This window comes from Corvus brachyrhynchos, unplaced genomic scaffold (assembly GCF_000691975.1).
Source record: "Corvus brachyrhynchos isolate BGI_N302 unplaced genomic scaffold, ASM69197v1 scaffold119, whole genome shotgun sequence".
In the NCBI taxonomy this organism is placed as follows: domain Eukaryota; kingdom Metazoa; phylum Chordata; class Aves; order Passeriformes; family Corvidae; genus Corvus; species Corvus brachyrhynchos.
The window spans coordinates 450471-467898 of NW_008240054.1; the positions used below are offsets into that span (position 1 = coordinate 450471).

General features: G+C 45.9%; 2 protein-coding genes across 2 annotated transcripts; both read left to right on the forward strand.

The window, feature by feature from the left end:
* Positions 1-6: 6 nt before the first annotated feature.
* On the forward strand, positions 7-5188 carry LOC108449185 (gastrokine-1-like). Its single transcript, XM_017744690.1, has 8 exons — positions 7-382; positions 602-712; positions 1213-1351; positions 2178-2269; positions 2736-2876; positions 3094-3204; positions 4224-4362; positions 4952-5188. The coding sequence occupies exons 2-8, from the start codon at positions 653-655 to the stop codon at positions 5038-5040; spliced, it is 771 nt and encodes a 256-aa protein (XP_017600179.1). The 5' UTR covers positions 7-382; positions 602-652; the 3' UTR covers positions 5041-5188.
* Positions 5189-11095: 5907 nt separating this feature from the next.
* GKN1 (gastrokine 1) lies at positions 11096-15228 on the forward strand. The gene is made up of 6 exons (XM_017744692.1): positions 11096-11149; positions 11742-11795; positions 11941-12081; positions 12237-12347; positions 12709-12844; positions 14056-15228. The coding sequence occupies exons 1-6, from the start codon at positions 11138-11140 to the stop codon at positions 14142-14144; spliced, it is 543 nt and encodes a 180-aa protein (XP_017600181.1). The 5' UTR covers positions 11096-11137; the 3' UTR covers positions 14145-15228.
* The last annotated feature ends 2200 nt before the right edge of the window (positions 15229-17428 follow it).

Here is a 17428-nt window from a genome sequence, read left to right on the forward strand (position 1 = left end):
ATGCAGCAATGATTCACTGAATGCTTGAAAAGAATTCTTAGGGCCTTTGCCCAATGCCACAGCCTTGATTCTGGGTCCTTTGGAAAAGAATGAGGGCAGTGCCGGCACTGTCCTGGGGCCAGCACTTCTTCTGTTGTAGCAGGGATTTTTCTAAAGCTTTGGGGATATCACTGTGTCCCTTCAAAGGCCAAACGTCTTCTTTCCCTTGGCTTTTCAGTCTCAGCAGATTCCCGGCATCCCAGGCAACATCCCAGGCAACAACACACAAGTCATCATTGGTGGCCAGTCCCAAATTGTGACCATCAACAGGCAATGGCATGTGGCAATCATTGAGCAAAACAGCATCAGCGGGTCCTGGAAAACCATCTGGAACTACAACACGGTGAGTGGCAGGGGGGCTGCTCGTTCACAAAGCCGACGAGGAGACTGGCTCCTGCTCCAGCTGGGGCCAGGAACAGGGCTTGTTTCTGTATTCTGACCATCTTGAGTCCATGATTTTTGGTAGCAACTCTGGGCATTCGTTCCTGTTTGAATAATGGGTTTTGTCCACTCCCAAGGGTTGAAAGAGTGAAGTGCGAGTTCTCAATAACTTGATTTACAGGGCGTCATTGCAACCAAAGTCACGCAACAGAACACCTGCTACATTTCCATCATGAACAGAAGTGAGATGCCCAGCTTCAATAATCTGGCCCGCCTGGCACAAGAGAGCAGGGTAAGATTCCCAAGGAATAGCAGTGTCTTGACCCTGAAGTTCATTGGGCTGTTTCTTCATGTGGTTTTATCTTCTGGAGAGAATGAGGTTTTCACAAGTGGCAGGATTTTCTTTCTCTCAACAGTAGTGGGGCTAGAGAATTCTTCATAGGAATCCTTTGCTGAAAGAAAACAGGGGCTGCACCATTCCTTCCCTCAGCTCCGCTTTTTCTGAGAACCTTGAGCTCCGCAGGTTTCTGGCAAACCCTTTCTCTGAGAAGCCCTTCAAGGGCCCTAATTCTCTTACATGCCAAGACCTCAAAGTCCCTCACAGACTATTCAGTACCAAACTGCATTGGTCAGCTCAGAACTTTGCATTGCTGCTGCACTTGGCCCGACTCAGTTTTCCTATGGGGCACAGGAGAGCGTCTCCCTCTTCCCCAGCCTTTCCCCTAGGGAATAGGCCTAGCAGGAACCAGATCCCGGTACTGAGCTTGCTCAATGCTGCTATTTGACCTTTAGAACCAGATCGGTTTTGGAAGACCTACCAAGCACATCACCTTTGTCGCCAATGGATTGGTCAACAACCTCAGGTCTTATGGAGCAGACGTCTTCTCTATGTGCAGCGGACTCACCACCTACATGGCTTACGAAGTTCACGGTGAGTGCAAGCATGGGAATTGTGTCTCTAAGTGACCTGGTATTTGTTTCCCTTAGGGAATGACCAAGGCACAATTGCTGTTCTTGCACCTTGAGTGGGAAAGAAACCAAGGGCTGCAGCAGTTGCACAAAGGGTTCGGCATCGCCGCCCATCAGGACTGGAACCGGGTGGTGTCACAGCTGCCATATGTGACCTGAAACAAGCTCTTACAGGTCCTTTCCGGGAACCTTAAGGAGGTTTAAATTTGGACCCAGAGTTTTGGGCCACATTGAGCTCCTCTGTATTGCCCAGGCAGAGAAAAAGGGTTGCCCTAAGAACCGCTGTCCTTCAGGTCAGAGCTTGCTGATGAGTGTGATCCAGGCAGCCACCAAACCCTGGTGCTTCACAACACTAAGCCAAGCAGCTTCAATCCCTCGAGGTTTCTCTCAGGGCCAACGATTGGAATTCCCCAGGGCTTTAATGACCTGCACGTGGTAGGATTCTTGCAGAACGTCACAGCCCATATGCCTGGGCCCGTGAACTGCCAGCAGCCTCACCGTGTAATGCCCAGCCATCGGGATTCCCAGGAGCGAGTGCCATAGAGCCCCGATTTCTGCACGGGAAATGCCAAAGGGGTTTCAAGAGCACGTCTTTGTGGGCATTCCTTGCTGAGCCACAGAGCTGGTGCTCTTTGGGCTCTCCAAGGGAATCTGTCCCTCGTACAGCTCAAACATTCCTAGTGCAGCAATCCTTCAGAACCTGCCTGGCTCTGAGCAACACCAGCATCCTCCTGTAAAAAGGCAACCAAGGTCTTTTAACTCATGGGGTTTTGTCTTTTCTTTTCTAGCTTTCCAAGGACCCCAGGTGAACTTGGGATCATGCATTACCCTCCATGTCCTTAGTGTTGTGGATCTGAAGTACTGCAATGGCAATGGGCAGGTGAGAAAACCTTAGCCCTTACCTTTCTTGAACCAAATGGGGGGGCTCCAGAGCTGCTGCCCAAAGCCAAGCCTGATGCCCTTCTGGCCTGGCATCTCTTCTTTCGAGAGCTTCCTGCTCGAGGGTGCAGATGCTGAAACAGAGCCGTGGGTCAGCAGAGGTTTCCATCCAAGACCTTGAGCCTGGATTGACTGTGGCCAGTGGTCTTGCACGCATCAACCTCCGAAGGCACCAGATGACAGCTGTCAGATGCAGCAATGATTCACTGAATGCTTGAAAAGAATTCTTAGGGCCTTTGCCCAATGCCACAGCCTTGATTCTGGGTCTTTTGGAAAAGAATGAGGGCAGTGCCGGCACTGTCCTGGGGCCAGCGCTTCTTCTATTGTAGCAGGGATTTTTCTAAAGCTTTGGGGACATCACTGTCTCCCTTCAAAGGCTAAACGTCTTCTTTCCCTTGGCTTTTCAGTCTCAGCAGATGGATAACAACTGCCATGTCTCTGGCGGTGGTCTTTTCCAAAATCTGACCCTCAGCAGTCAAACACGTGTGGTGGTTATCGAGCAAAGGAGCGAACAATTTTCATGGAAAACCATCTGGAACTACAACACGGTGAGTGGCAGGGGGCTGCTCGTTCACTAAGCGTACGAAGAGACTGGCTGCTGGTAGAGCTGGGACCAGGAACGGGGCTTGTTTCTTTATTCTTACCATTCTGAGTCCATGATTTGAGGTCAAAACTCTCTGCATTTGTTACTCTTTTTATCCAGATTTTATCCCGTCTTTTTAGGTGAAAATCCGAACTGTGTGCTTTAATAACTTTATTTTACAGGGCATCATTGCAACCAAAGTGGTGCAAGAGAGAACTTGCTACATTTCTACCATGAACAAAAATGAGATGCCAAGCTTTGATGCTCTAGTCAGATTGGCTTCAGAGAATAGGGTAAGAGTCACAGTCAGCTGTTGCTTGGAATATTGTACTGTATTTGATATTCATTTTTTTGTCTGAAACACTTCTATTTTCAAAACCCTCTTAATCAACTGCTTAATTAAAAGCCTTTTTAATGGCTATTTCCATTGATATTTTCAGTGATATTTTTCAGTTACATCATTGGACAGCTTTCAAAACTTACCATATCCTCGTTGGGATGCCTTTAGTGCAGGTTAATCATGTGAATCCAAGTCCCAGATTAGCTAGATTATTTTCACAATGATTTACATCATTCTTTCGATTGACTTTTTATACTAACTTAGTAACCAAGAGTTTAGATTCTGTGCTCAGTACATTTCATAAAGTCCCATTCTCAAAGTCTAGAAAATCTAATAAGGGAAGAAAAAGTGTTTCAGTTTTCTTGAATAATATTTTAGTAAGCTTTCAATCTTTTTGAAGAAAACTATGCATCATGTTTCTTTAGTTCAGCCCACCAAATTAGCACAGACATCATAAAAATGATCTCAGCATTCAGCATATTCACCTTTGCTAAACACCAGCTTCCCTTGAAATCTGAGAACTGAGTCCTTAAAAAAATCCAAAGTTTAAATAGCAGGAAGACCTGTAGGGCAGAAAGAAATCAGGAAGACACTTCTGCTGCCGGCCTTCCAGCCGACAGCCCGAGTGCCTCTGAGGGCCGAGGGCAGGGACTGAGCAAATGCTTTGCAAGGAGCCCAGCACTGGCTACACAGAGCGGCCACACTCCTCTTCTCCTCTTCAGCGCTTTCCTTGCGCTGCCACTTCCCCTCGGGCTCCCTGCACCTTGACTCCCTTAGAACGAGCTCTGCCTTTGCAGCTGCCTTCAAGGCTTGCTAGTGCTCCCACAGGCCCCAAGGGGATTGAAAGGTGTCCCTAAAGGCAGTTGGGACTCAAACAGCCAGCCCCGAGTCCTCATTCCAGACCTAGGAATAGGCCTAGCAGGAACCAGATCCCAGCACTGAGCTTGCTCAATGCTGCTATTTGATCTTTAGAACCAGATCGGTTTTGGAAGACCTACCAAGCACATCACCTTTGTCGCCAATGGATTGGTCAACAACCTCAGGTCTTATGGAGCAGACGTCTTCTCTATGTGCAGCGGACTCACCACCTACATGGCTTACGAAGTTCACAGTGAGTGCAAGCATGGGAATTGTGTCTCTAAGTGTCCTGGCATTTGTTTCTCTTGGGGCATGATTAAAGTACAATTGCTGTTCTTGCACCTTGAGATTGACAGAAACTAAGCAACAGACATGCATCCTTGTAGAAGAGCAGGCACTGTTATGGAGATGTGTATAAACCTGCTGAGATGCTGCCAGTTTCTTAATCATAGAAGTTCTTTTATTGAGCTCAAAAACTATATTTGTTTGAAATATATTCAAATAATTATTTTACTCTGAGGAGTTAATCCTGAAGCACCATCAAAGTATTCTGAGCCTTTCTCCAAGCTGATTGTCTCCTACCCTCTTTGGGAAAACGCTCTACAGCTGAGGCTCCAAATGTTGCATTCTGGCATAGCAGCATTTCCACCTCACGGCATGCTTTGCTTTAAACTTGCTTTTAAGCTGAAAGGGCTCAATGTGATTGAAAAGATGAGTGCAATGTGCCAGGTATTAAGGGCTGTCAACAGACAGCTGCACAGAGCACTCAACAGCATCTAAGCCAGTGCCTTTCTTTTTTTTCTTCTTTTTTTTCTTTTTTTTTTTTCATGTTGTTTGTATAGGACCCCAACTGAATCAGGGATCGTGTGTTTCACTTGATGTCCTCAAACTCGTGGACCTGAATTATTGTGGTGGCAGTATCAAGGCCTGAAAACCTTACCTTTCTTCAATCAAGTACAGAGGCTCCAGAGCTGCTCCCAAGGCAAACCCTGATGCCATTCTTCCCTCACATCTCCATTTAGAGATGTTCTTGGGGATTTAGATGCTGACACAGATCAACTGGTAACCATATCTTTCAAATAAAGTCCTTCATTATGGATTAACTCCAGCTTGTTGGTCGTTATTCTACCCTTTTTCATCTATGAACACCTCCACAAAAATATTTTTATTATCTCCCTTCTGCCCCATTTAAGCCCTTCAAATGCCAGCTCTCAATACAGGGCACACCCACAGAGCTGGGCAAGTCCCAGGGTGTGTGCAGTACAAACAAGGCATTCACAGTTGGGACCTTCCTTCCGCATTCAGGGGAAGATGCCTCACATTAAAAATCTTGATTCAGGGGGCACAAAAGGCAGAAGGAAAGAAGTGCAAAGCAGTGAATTTGCCTTTTTTAGGGGAAGAGGAGCCTCCTTTGTGGGATTTACAGAGTTGTTCTGTTCCTAAAATAGGACAAGGTGGGGATTCCTGTTGCTCAAATCTTTACAATCAAGACTGAGTATTCCCTCTTCTCTAACAAAAATGGAAGGATGCCCCAGGTTATCCAGGTGAATACAAATCTGTCTTTAGTACCAATACCAGCCATACAACATCCCTCAGTTTCTGGCATACTCTGACTGGCCCCAGAGGCTTTATTCTATAGCAGGTTGCAAGGATGCAGAGCTCACTGAGGCACCTCCCAGGCAAAGGTATCTGAACTACCTGGCTGAGCCCACATCAGTCCCAGAAGTGAAGAGACAAGCAGGAGTTTGTTGCTGCCAATCTCCTTCCTTCTTCATGTTACACAAGTTATTTTAATTCCCCCAGTCCATCAGCAATTTATCACTTTCATTCACCGTATTTGACACCTTGAGCAAAGTACGAAGTGGATGTGAAACAGATGAAAAGCCGAGTGCTCCGCTCACAGTGCTGGCAGACTGCTGCACCTCCTCGGCACCCCCAGCAAGGCCCCAGGCAGGAGCAGAAGGACACAGTGTGGCCCTGAGCAGCACAAGTGAGAACTGGGCCTCCCCCTTCCCAAAGAAAGCAAGATCCCCTGGCTTTTGCAGGAACAGCTGCAGCAATGATCCTCAGCAGTGGATGGCACAGGAGAAGAGTGTTCAGAGACATCAGCTCCGAGCGACACCGAGTCCCCGTCGCGCCGTTCTGGCAAGGCAGAGGAAGCTTTAGTGTGCAAACCCACCCTGAACTGCAGCCAAGGGCACAGTCAGCACACGGGGACTGGCAGAACTGCTCTCAAATACAAAGCACTTTGGGAGTTGGCAAGTGAGCTCCTCTGGGAGTGCTGCTTCTGGAACCTGGAACAGGCACAGGGAAAAAGCAAATCCAAATTACCACAGGCTCCTGGGCCATGGCTCTGTGTATCACTGTCAAAGTCAGAGAAAGATTAAAATCGACTTCCTAAGTGGCAGGTGACAGAAAGTGCCCCATGTCACTGCTCCTCCCTCACACATGTTTTGCTACCTCTAGTTTATGGGCCCTTTCTCAAATCAGCCCTTAGTCCATAATCAGCTGCTACTCTCCTGAAGGAGCTCTGGGAAGATTCTGAAGATTCTCAGGGCCATGTCTGACAACCAGAAAGCAGATGCTGAATGAGCTCGGAAAGGAAGGTCAGCAGAAGAACTCAGCAATTCCTACGGTTTAGAGCCAACCTCGTGATCTCCCGGGACTCACTGAACATTTTTAACACAGCAAGATTAGCACCTCCCTTGGTCTGAACAGTGGTTTTGGTTATAGGTACGACTTCAAGCTGAGTCCTTTGCCACATCGGCACAAAGCGTCACTACAAGTTTACTGGCAATCTGTGCTCTGCTTCTGGTGATCATTTTGTTCCATGTGAAAGTTACTGTTAAATACATTGAGCTTAGCATGACCAGTTTTCTTTCAGTTCCCTGTATGCAATGAATTCAATCAGGCTGGTATCAAAGCCTGCTCTTATCAGAGCACTTCCCCAGGAAACTCGTCATGCTTCTGTGAACACAGGGGACCTGCCAATAAGGTAAACCCATTTTCAGGTTTAACTTTGGGATATTATGTATAAAAAGTAAGAATACACATCAATTACCAGCAGAGCTGGCCTGGCCTACCATCCAAATGGAGTTCCCTGTAAGTACACCTATCACTTTCCCACAAAACTCTTAAGGCTGGGCAGCTTTTAAACGGTTTTGAGCTTTTCCTGGCACTGAGTGAACTCTTAGTGATTTCTGTAGGGCTCACAGAGTGAAAATGCCAAAGGGGTGGGGACTGCAGGGGTGGAATCTCCCTTTTGGCAGGGATGGAACTCCACATGCCTACTCAAACGGGAAAGAGAGAAGTGCTCTGTTCCAGGGGCGGCACACACACGGGAGGCGTCCACAGGACAATATGCTCTCCTTCACGACTCAGAGGCAAATCAGCAGTCTCAGCAAGTCACATAAAGTTAGGGCTCAGCTGTTTGCTGAGAGCATAGGAGAACCGTGAGACATGAAAGACTCAGGTGCACTCAGATCTTTTTCATCAAAATCCTTTAAAATGAAAGTTTGGACCAATTCTATGTTCATGGAAATGCGTCCAAGATAATTTTTCACAATAGTTATCACAAATGAATTTTTCATCATAACAAATATTCTCCTGCACATTTAAATCCTCTTCAGCTGCATCCCACTGCAGAAAGTGCTGAGCCTGTACACAAAGTAAACTGGAAGTCAGAATTATTTTAAGACAGAAAATAACTTGATGGAAGATAAGCAGTCACGATGTTAAAACGTTGTGAATTTCAAATACTCCTTCCAGATTGTGATTGCTTCTCGGTGGTTTCCTGGCTCCAGCTCTTGCTAACAGGGTGTTGTGAATGAGTGGTTTCAGTCACTTAAAGAATCACCATGAAAGGTATTGGTAAAAGAAGGTTTTAACATGAATTTGTGAAAGTACAGGTCAACAGAGTTCAATGGCAAGGTTTAGTCTATTGCTTACTGCAGGGATGAAACCTGCAGGGGAAAGTCAAATTAAAATCACTTTAGAATGGCATACACAGAGTCCAGGGGTACAAAGGGTGAGGGTTCAAAGGGTTTAAGAGTATTTAATCATTGACTCATTTACAAGGTGATTCAATAGGGTTTACTACAGTTACAACAAAGACTAAAATATAGATCCAAGATAGCAACATTCATACCCTAATCATTCCTCATGTACACACAGAGGCCCAGAGCTGTCTATATCATTATTTATGTGTGCAAAAGTACCTGTTAAAAATTTCCCTTGAGTTCACTGAAACAGGTCAAATGCCTTTGCATTTCTCAATGGGTGAGGGTTGAGCCTCGAGGAGTGGGGGCTATCAGCCCAGTCTTCAGAGACAGTCTTTTGAGTATTGCAAACCTGCGGGTTTGCAAGCTCCAGGAGACATCCCACTCCAAGGGAAGTGCTTGTGGAGCCCACTGCAGTCCAGGAGAGCTCAAAGGCCTCACTTAGCACTGCTGGTTGTAGAGTCAAGAGATGATTGTCCTTAGTCCCCAGGAGATTTCCGCCCTGGCCGTATCCCAGGTTGGTAACAATGGCACCGTTCCACTCAGGCTATGATACAGGTAGATAATGTTCCAAGGCTGTCAGGGGAAAGTGATTATCCCTTGTTCCCTGCCTTGGCCAGGCAACCAATGTTCCTAATACAATCAGTGTCACTCCCACAAGTCCCACTAAGAGCTCCAGGTAGGTCATGGACACCAGCTCGGGATAAAGCCTGAATGTAAGTCTGACACAACAGCACTAACGGCTTCCCAGCCTCCTCCCTGAGGCCAGAAATTATCTCCCCTTTAATCTGGTCTCCAAGCGCAGTAATTCCCCAAAACATGGCTACTAGAGGTAATGCTTTATTGAGTGAAACACTGCTGGGAATCCAGGAAGCTAAATCCTTACCTCCTTTAATCTTTTCCAAAAATTGGAACATGAAGGAAAACTCCAAGGAGCACCACAATGACAGTTCACACCACTCTGGCACTGGGGTTGTGCTTAAGCTGGAGAACACATCATACATGAGACATTGCTGGAGGAGGCAATTTACCTTTTACCAAAGTCCCTTGTCAACTTCCATGACACATTTACCTGAACAATATCATTGAAAGGATCAGTATTTTCTTTGCCAATGATTATTTGCTTTGTATAAAGCCTTTTTTTTTAATTGTTTATCTTTGGTAATCCACTTCTTTCTTTCATCGTATATTGTTTGCAACAAGAACTCGTTTTTCTTTTTCAATAAGGCTGCATTACACTCAAGATGGTTTTAAAAAAAACAAAACATCATTGCTACAATGTGCAAGAGGTTTTGGCTTGACAAACAGTTCCCTGCACCACCTCAAGGAGACAAGGTAGGAGGGTAAATGCAGATGGTGTGAAAGCCAATTGACTGAGCAAAGGCTCCAAGAACTGAAGAGAACCTTCTCAGCAGGGCTGAGTCCCTGTAAAAGTTCCTTCTAAAGTTGCACTGCCCAGGAATAACCCCTTCCCCGTTTCCAAAGAAGTGTGTACGAGTTCTGAACTCCAGTTTTGGTTTTCCCAAATGCTGTTTTCTGCGTTTGTTTCTTTGATGCTCAGGGACTTGGGCCTTACCAATTGCCACCCAGAGAGAATCGCTTCATTATCTCGAGGAACAGACTCCAAAGCTTGAGCCCATATGGAAAACGCATCCAAGCCCTGTGCAGAGGAATTCCCTCCTACCTCGCTTATCCAGCTCCTGGTGAGTCTGCTACTGACAGCCTCTGTGTTCCAAAATAAAGACAGGTCAACAAGGTTGCAGATTACTTCCTCACCTCCAAGTGAAGCTGAGTAAATCCCTTGTTGAAATCCTGTTGTTTTCCATGATTTTTAATACATGGAAATGAATTAAATTAATTCATTATTAATTAAATGAGTGGGTGAATGCATTTGCAGGAAGGTCTGGGCTCCGGCTCTTGACACAATTCTGAATGTTTTAGGTAAACTCAGGCCTACACAACACCTGGCTCCCAGGGATCCTGCATGGTTCCTCTCTCCAGCAGTGCCAGACAGGGCTGGGGGAGAGAGTGATTCACCCCAGAGCCCATGCAGAAACCCTGTGTTTTCTCACAGAAATCCACACAAGCTCTGCTGCTCCTAAATAACCAGGAATGTGACCCCCCCCTTTGGTGTAGCAGTACATATAAAAATGTCCCTTTGGACTTCAGAGTTGCCTCAGTGAAACCAGGACCAGAATTTTATTTAATACTGCAAAAGCAGCACTGGTTACAAGTTTTTTTTGCCTATATATATTTAAAAACCACCTTTTTACAATAATGGGCTGGATTGCAGTTGAAAAGAAATTTTGGAATCTTTACAGTGATAGCTGTAAGTTGCTCACAGAATGAAACTTGAAACTAATATCATATATTCAAAAACCTCCCCAACTGAATGACTGCCACTGTCAATAAGTATTTACATCACCACAGAAAATGAGACAAGCTGAAGAAAAATATTGTTGTCACCTAAAAATCACAACGAGACCACTACAGACCTGCATATATGTGGGATATTTCAGCTTGAAATGCCCATTTCTTGAAAAACAGTTTTTTTCAGTGTCCATGTTCTATTTGGGCCACATTTGGTGGGTGCTATGGTTACAGGGAACGTACAGTGCATTTTGGAAGGTACAAAGGCTTTTCCTTATTTTGTTGAATGCAAGATTTTTAGAGTTTTTCTATTTTTATTTCTCTAGGCTATATCTGGTCTTAAATTTCAAGAGAATTTTCAAAAGTAATCAGTACATATCAGAAAAACGCTATAAAACCTATTTATTTTTTGCCTACAATTGGACTCCTATCTCATAATCATCAGACTCCAGCAGGTAAAAATTTGCAGAAGTACAATCCCCATATTTATCAAGTAGTTACAGCAGGAAATAATTTTCAGTGACATGCAGCAGGGATACAAATGGCAAAATAATTTTATTGCAACATTCAGCCCTTCCACACCTAATTCTGAAAACATATAAAAGGTGGGAGGTTCACATTGCTCTTTCTACCTGCAGGAGCGTCAGCTCTGCAGTCAGGATGAATCTCCCTGTAAGTATGCATGCTTTTCTTCCTTATAAACTGAAACTTTGATCCAAACCCATTCCTTTATCCCTCAGAAGTGCTTCTGCCTCTCTAGAGCACAAAGGCTTTCTCTGGGGACATTTTGCTCCTCCAGAATGAGCAGCTCAGCCCCTGTTCCCCAAAGGAGCTGAGGAGGTAAGGATCTTTTCACAGCTTGCCTGTACATGATTCAGAAAGCAGGAAGCCTAATCCATGTCCATCATTGTCAACGCTTTTGCACAACTGGAGCACTGCACTAGTGGATCAACCCCTTCCCTGTAATGCCAGAGCACGAGAAATGGAAAAGCTTTCTCCCCACTCTTGTAAAATACCTGTGTGTGCCTGCACAGGTCTGAGAAACAACTGCAGATTCAGCTCTTGAAAGAGCAAGTGGGAAATGTGTCTCCTGTGCAGCACCCTGGGGTAAAGCAAGGGTGACTCCCTTTTAGGGCACTGTTGCAATGCCAGGATGAAAGGAGGACCCTTAAACATCAGATTAGGAAAAGGGAAGGAGGATTCTCATGACCGGATTTGTCAGCCAGAGCTGCAGGTACACTTTTGTATTTGATTTTCATTCCAGATTTTGACTGCAGTCCTTCTTGGACTTGTCCTGACTCCAGCCCTTGCTGATTACGTGAGTACAGTGACCAATTTCCACATGAATGGCTGCTCTTTCTATGTTCCCCGCTTCATGAGATCTCCTTGAACCTTTCATTTTCCTAAAGCCTTGGCGAGATAAGCACTTGAAAGCCTAAGTGTTCTTTCATTTGTTTTTCTAGCATCAACAGACAGATATAAGCAAGAAAATCTCCATTGGTGGAGGCTACCAAATTATGACCATCAATAGGAAATGGCTTGTGGCAAGTATTGAGCAAAAGACCAACCATGGGTCCTGGAAAACCATCTGGAACTACGACACGGTGAGTGCAGGGAGCAGGCTTGTTCAGAGCCTGGATGAGGAGACTGCTCACACATTCAGTAAAAGCTGGTTTATTACTTTTTTTGATATGTACGTAACTCCAATATTAATGACTGAAAGAATAAATTCCAAGTGGTCAGTAACTTTCTTTTACAGGGCTTTATGGCAACCAAAGTGCTGCCAGAGAAAGCTTGCTACATTTCCATAATGAACAGAACAGAGATGCCCAGCTTTGATGCACTTCCCCAGCTGGCTGCACACATCAGGGTAAGATTGAAAAGGAGCAGTTACTTGGAAAGTTATAACTAAGGCAAAGTAAACAGATATGCAAGACCTTGCTATTTTCAAAACAAACAGGTACTTTAAAGACCAGGTTCATCACACCTTTAATTAGATATTTTTATCAATTTCAATGACATTTTACAACACTATAACTTTAAACATTTGAAAAATTGGAATACTCTCATTCAGATGCTTCCAGTGGAGGGTTTACATGTTTTGCCAATGTTGTAGCTCACTTAGGTTACTCTTAAAACCTTTATAACAACTAAAACTAGGAGTACGCCTGGAATTAAAGGGACTGGGACACTGATCTTGCTGAATGCTGTTATGTGATGTTTAAAACCAGAATCATCAGAGATCCCCTATGAAGGAAATCACATTCACCCTTGTCAAGACAATTGTTCGTGACCTTGAATCATATGGACCAGACACCTTCTCTATGTGCATCGGACTCACAACTTACGTGGCCTATGAAGTTCACGGTGAGTGCAAGCATGGGAATTGTGTCTCTAAGTGACCTGGTATTTGTTTCCCTTAGGGAATGACCAAGGCACAATTGCTGCTCTTGCACCTTGAGGTGCACACAAACCAAGGGCTGCAGCAGTTGCACAAAGGGTTTGGCATCTCCGCAGATCAGGACTGCAACAGGGTGGTGTCACAGCCCCCAGAAATGACCCAAACCAAACCCTTACAGCTGCTTTCCACAAAGCTTAAGGGGGCTTCGATTTGGGCCCGGAGTGTTTCAACCCACACTGAGCTCCCCTGTAATGCCCAGTCAAGAAAATGGGTCATTCTAAGAACCGCTGTCCTTCAGGGCAGAGCTTGCTGACGAGTGTGATCCAGGCAGCCACCAACCCCGGTGCTTCACAACACTAAGCCAAGCGGCTTCAATCCCTCGAGGTTTTTCTCAGTGGCAGCAGTCGCATTCCCCAGGGCTTTAATGAGTAGGATTCTTGCAGAACGTCACAGCCCATATGCCTGGGCCCGTGAACTGCCAGCAGCCTCACCGTGTAATGCCCAGCCATCGGGATTCCCAGGAGCGAGTGCCATAGAGCCCCGATTTCTGCACGGGAAATGCCAAAGGGGTTTCAAGAGCACGTCTTTGTGGGCATTCCTTGCTGAGCCACAGAGCTGGTGCTCTTTGGGCTCTCCAAGGGAATCTGTCCCTCGTACAGCTCAAACATTCCTAGTGCAGCAATCCTTCAGAACCTGCCTGGCTCTGAGCAACACCAGCATCCTCCTGTAGAAAGGCACCCATTGCTATGGAGATGGGCATAAATCAGCTGAGTTGCTGTGGGTACCTTAATTGTAATTTGATCACTTCCAATACAATTTCTTGTACCGATGGGAAAAAAATATATTTGTTTTACATATATCCAAGGAAACTAAGTTTTGCTCAGAGGAGTTAATTCTGAAGCACCATGGAAGTATTCTGAGCCTTCCTGCCAGCTCATTTTCTCCAGCCCATTCATGGAAAGATGTTTTTCAGCTCAGGCTCAGGATGGTGCCTAATCCCCCTCCTCACTGCTTGCTTTGCTTTAAGCATTGACTCTGTCACCTGGGAGGGCTCAATGGGATTGAAAAGGAACTGCAATGTGCCAGGTCTTAAGGGCTGTCAGTGAACGCACAGAGCACTTAACAGCATCTTAGTCTATGTCTCATGGTAATTGTTTTTCTTTTCTTGTTTTTAAAGGACCACAATTCAATCTCGGGTCATGCATCAAACTTGAAGTCCTCCAATACCTGGCCCTCACATACTGCCATAACAATAACTATGTGTGAAAATCATACCTTTCTTGAACCTTGTGTGGATGCTCCAGCTGCAGCTTTGCAGCTGCTGTCCAAAGCCAGCCCTGATGGAGTTATTCCCTGGCATCTCCTCTTTCAAGAGGTTCCTTCATGAGGATTGAGTACTGAAACCGATCAATTGGTGAGCAGAGCTATCAATTAAATTCCTTTATCATGGATTAACTCCTTGTTTGTCATTACTCTACCCTTTTTCATCTAAGAATACCTCCACAAAAATATTTTGCCCCGTTTGAGCCCTTCAAATGCTCTTTTCATTGCCAGCTCTCGATTCACAATGCACACCCAGAGATCTGGGCAAGCCCTTTCCTCCATCTGCAAGGCAGCCATACCAAAAACCCACTGGTACCACTTTGGGTACTTGAAATAATCTGAGGTAGCCCGTGCCAAGGATGAATGGAGCCTCCTGGCCAGGCACAGTGGGGTGCTTTTGCCACTCATTCCCAGTCAGGCTGATTTCTGAAACCAGGACACCTTCTTAGACTATGGTGGCACTATTCCCTGTGACATCTTCTTCTATTTTATTTACTATATTACAAGTAATATATTTTCATCTGTGTGCTTAGTGTAACACTCTGCAGGGAAGAGTTCCATCCGTGCACAGAGTTAGCAGCCCCTGTTAAAAAAGCTGGTGGAACAAACTTGACTCACCAAAAAAATTACGCATTGCAGACTTACATGTTACAGCAGAGGCAAATAAAATCACAGAGGGAAAAGTCAGATTAAAGCAAGAGACAAGGGAGCTCTTGATCCCTTGAAAAATTAGAGCAGTCCAGGGACGTAAAGAATCCTCTTGGCCACTGAGTGTCAGCCTCGAGTTGCACAACTGAGTTGGAAAAGTCACCCAACTCCCATCCAGAGGAGTCCGCTATCCCACAGCACCGGGAGAGTGTCGTGGTGCCAGGACCAGCACAGCTGTGCTGAATTACAGCACTCAGAGATACAGCCAGTGACTAAGGACGTGTCTACACGGAGCAGGAATTCCTGTGCAGCGAGAATTTAATTGTGAGAATAACACTGGGTGGTGTAGGGAGCTTCCACACGGTGCTGAAACAGCTTCCTGATGCCCCCTGAAAAACAGGGAACGTGATTTTTAGATCTTGACAAAAGCCATTACCCACCATGTAGGTGGTCAGACCTTTGGGAGCCAAAGAGAACCAGCCCCAGAACCACCCAAAGGTGCTCCCAAACCCCAGGGCACCAGCTGGGGCTTAATTACCCTTTGCACAGCTGTGTGCAATTAAAACACCTCGTTATTGGCTCTCACACAAAGAGTAGAATGCACTCAGTCTTCCCGAGCACTGGTAGGTCTCTCACACACAACCTGCAATCTTCACATTTTTGTTTCTGGCATTTTTAGTGGGGGGGGAGGGCAGACAAATTCCAATGCCCCTCCTCTGTCCCACATGAGCTTGAGTGTTGATGCTGCTCTAACCATATCATAAACAAAAATACACACTCGTAAGGCAGGCATATGAAGAGGATCAGTCCTCAAGAAATTCAGAACTGCAGCATAAAGCTCGGTGTTCCACTTTGTCAGCAGCTCCCTCCATCTCAGGGTGCTCCCAGCTTCATCTGATGCTTCATTCCTTGGCTTTTCCCTGAGCTTTCCTGGGCCTTCTGTCAGTCTGAACCCACAGCTACACAAAGAATCTGATCTCCTCCTTCATTCCCTCTTCTTTCCCTCTGCTAACTCCATGCCAAAGTTATTTTCCTGAGGTACAGCTTTTTCTTTGTTTTGTTTGGGTTTTTTTTTAACTTGAAGTATTTGTTCATCTCAGAGCCAGTGAGAAACAAATGGAAGAGATTATCACTCTGCTTTTAACCTCTAGGCAGACAGAGATCCCAAGCCGATGACAACAAGACATATCTGGCTGTGGCCAGGAGTCTTAGCCATACCTCAGATCTGAAGCTGGCTTAAGTATTTCCAAAATTTTTTCAAACCAGCACATCAGTCTCTAAAGGGGAAGCTTTTCTTCTACCCTTCTGTGTTTTACATCCTTCATTGAGCTCATTTTCTTTTAAAATATACACACACACACAAAAAGAGAACCCACAGACCATTCTCATCCCCTTCCTTAGGGCAGCACAACGTTCAAATACACACACAAAACTCTCCATGCCCAGCCCCAGGATTTGGGTAACTCCACTTTGTAACTACAAACTGATTTGGCCCAGAATAGCTGTATAAAACTTTAAAATCCCCAAACCTTACTCGCTCACCTTGCACCCTTGCTGGCCACAGGAGCTACAGCTCTGTGCTTTGACATCTCCAGCAGCCTCCCCTGGGAGGGTTTGAGCACCCAGATCCCCTGGATCTGCAGACCAGCAGGTGACTGCTCCATCTTTTTCACAGCTACCCATAAAACATCTGTTTCTGCTCCTGTCTAGCCCTGTACAAGCTTTGCTTCCAAGGGATCTCCAAGGGACCAGAGCTGCAGCTTTGACCAGGATTTGACAGCAGGACTGAGGAGGTTCCATCTGCCCGCGTCTCTGTTACCCATCCTGGGGGTGATGGAGCCGGGGCACTGCTGAGCATGGCCAGGTGTGGGAGGGAGAACACTCCCAAAGTTTGGATGATCAGTGCACCGAGGTGGCTGACACGTGTGGCACTCGGACATTTTCACTTCTGTCACAATCTGTTACCACAGTTTGTCGCTTTCCCTTGCACCCCACCCTGCTGCTTTCTCTGGTCTTCCTTCAGATTGTTTGCTTTCGTGAAGGATGTTTTAAAGGCAAATTCAATGCTTTAAGCAGTGCAGGGCAGCTGGAAAGCCTGAGCCAGGTGCATTGCATCCCCTGAACCCCCCACTGAAGCTGCTCCACTCACCAGGTGTTGGCACTTAGGCGGATGGGTTTGCTGGTCTGGCCTGAGGGTCTGTGAGGGAAGTTTGGGAGCTCCCACTCCCGGTACGTCCAGTTTAGCTTTTACTGGCACAGGGGTTCCTTTTGAGCTGTCCTGCTCTGGTTTTAGATCCTGTGGTGTGCTTGTGGAAGGAGGTAGGAGAGGTGAGTGTAGATTAATTTACATTTTCCATTGAGTTTTCTTGGAGGAGGAAGAGTTTAGGCTTTAGAGGTTGAAATGAGTTTGGTGAGGATGGTGAGTTGGGGCAGACTGCTTCATAAGCACAGGCACTGCTGAGTATCCCTCAGGACTGAGAAAATGCAAGGCATGATGCCTGGCATGGCTTTTCACTCTTGTGAAGCTGCCCTGGGTATTTAAAGGTCTTTAAACTCAGAGGGTGCCTATGTGGGAAACA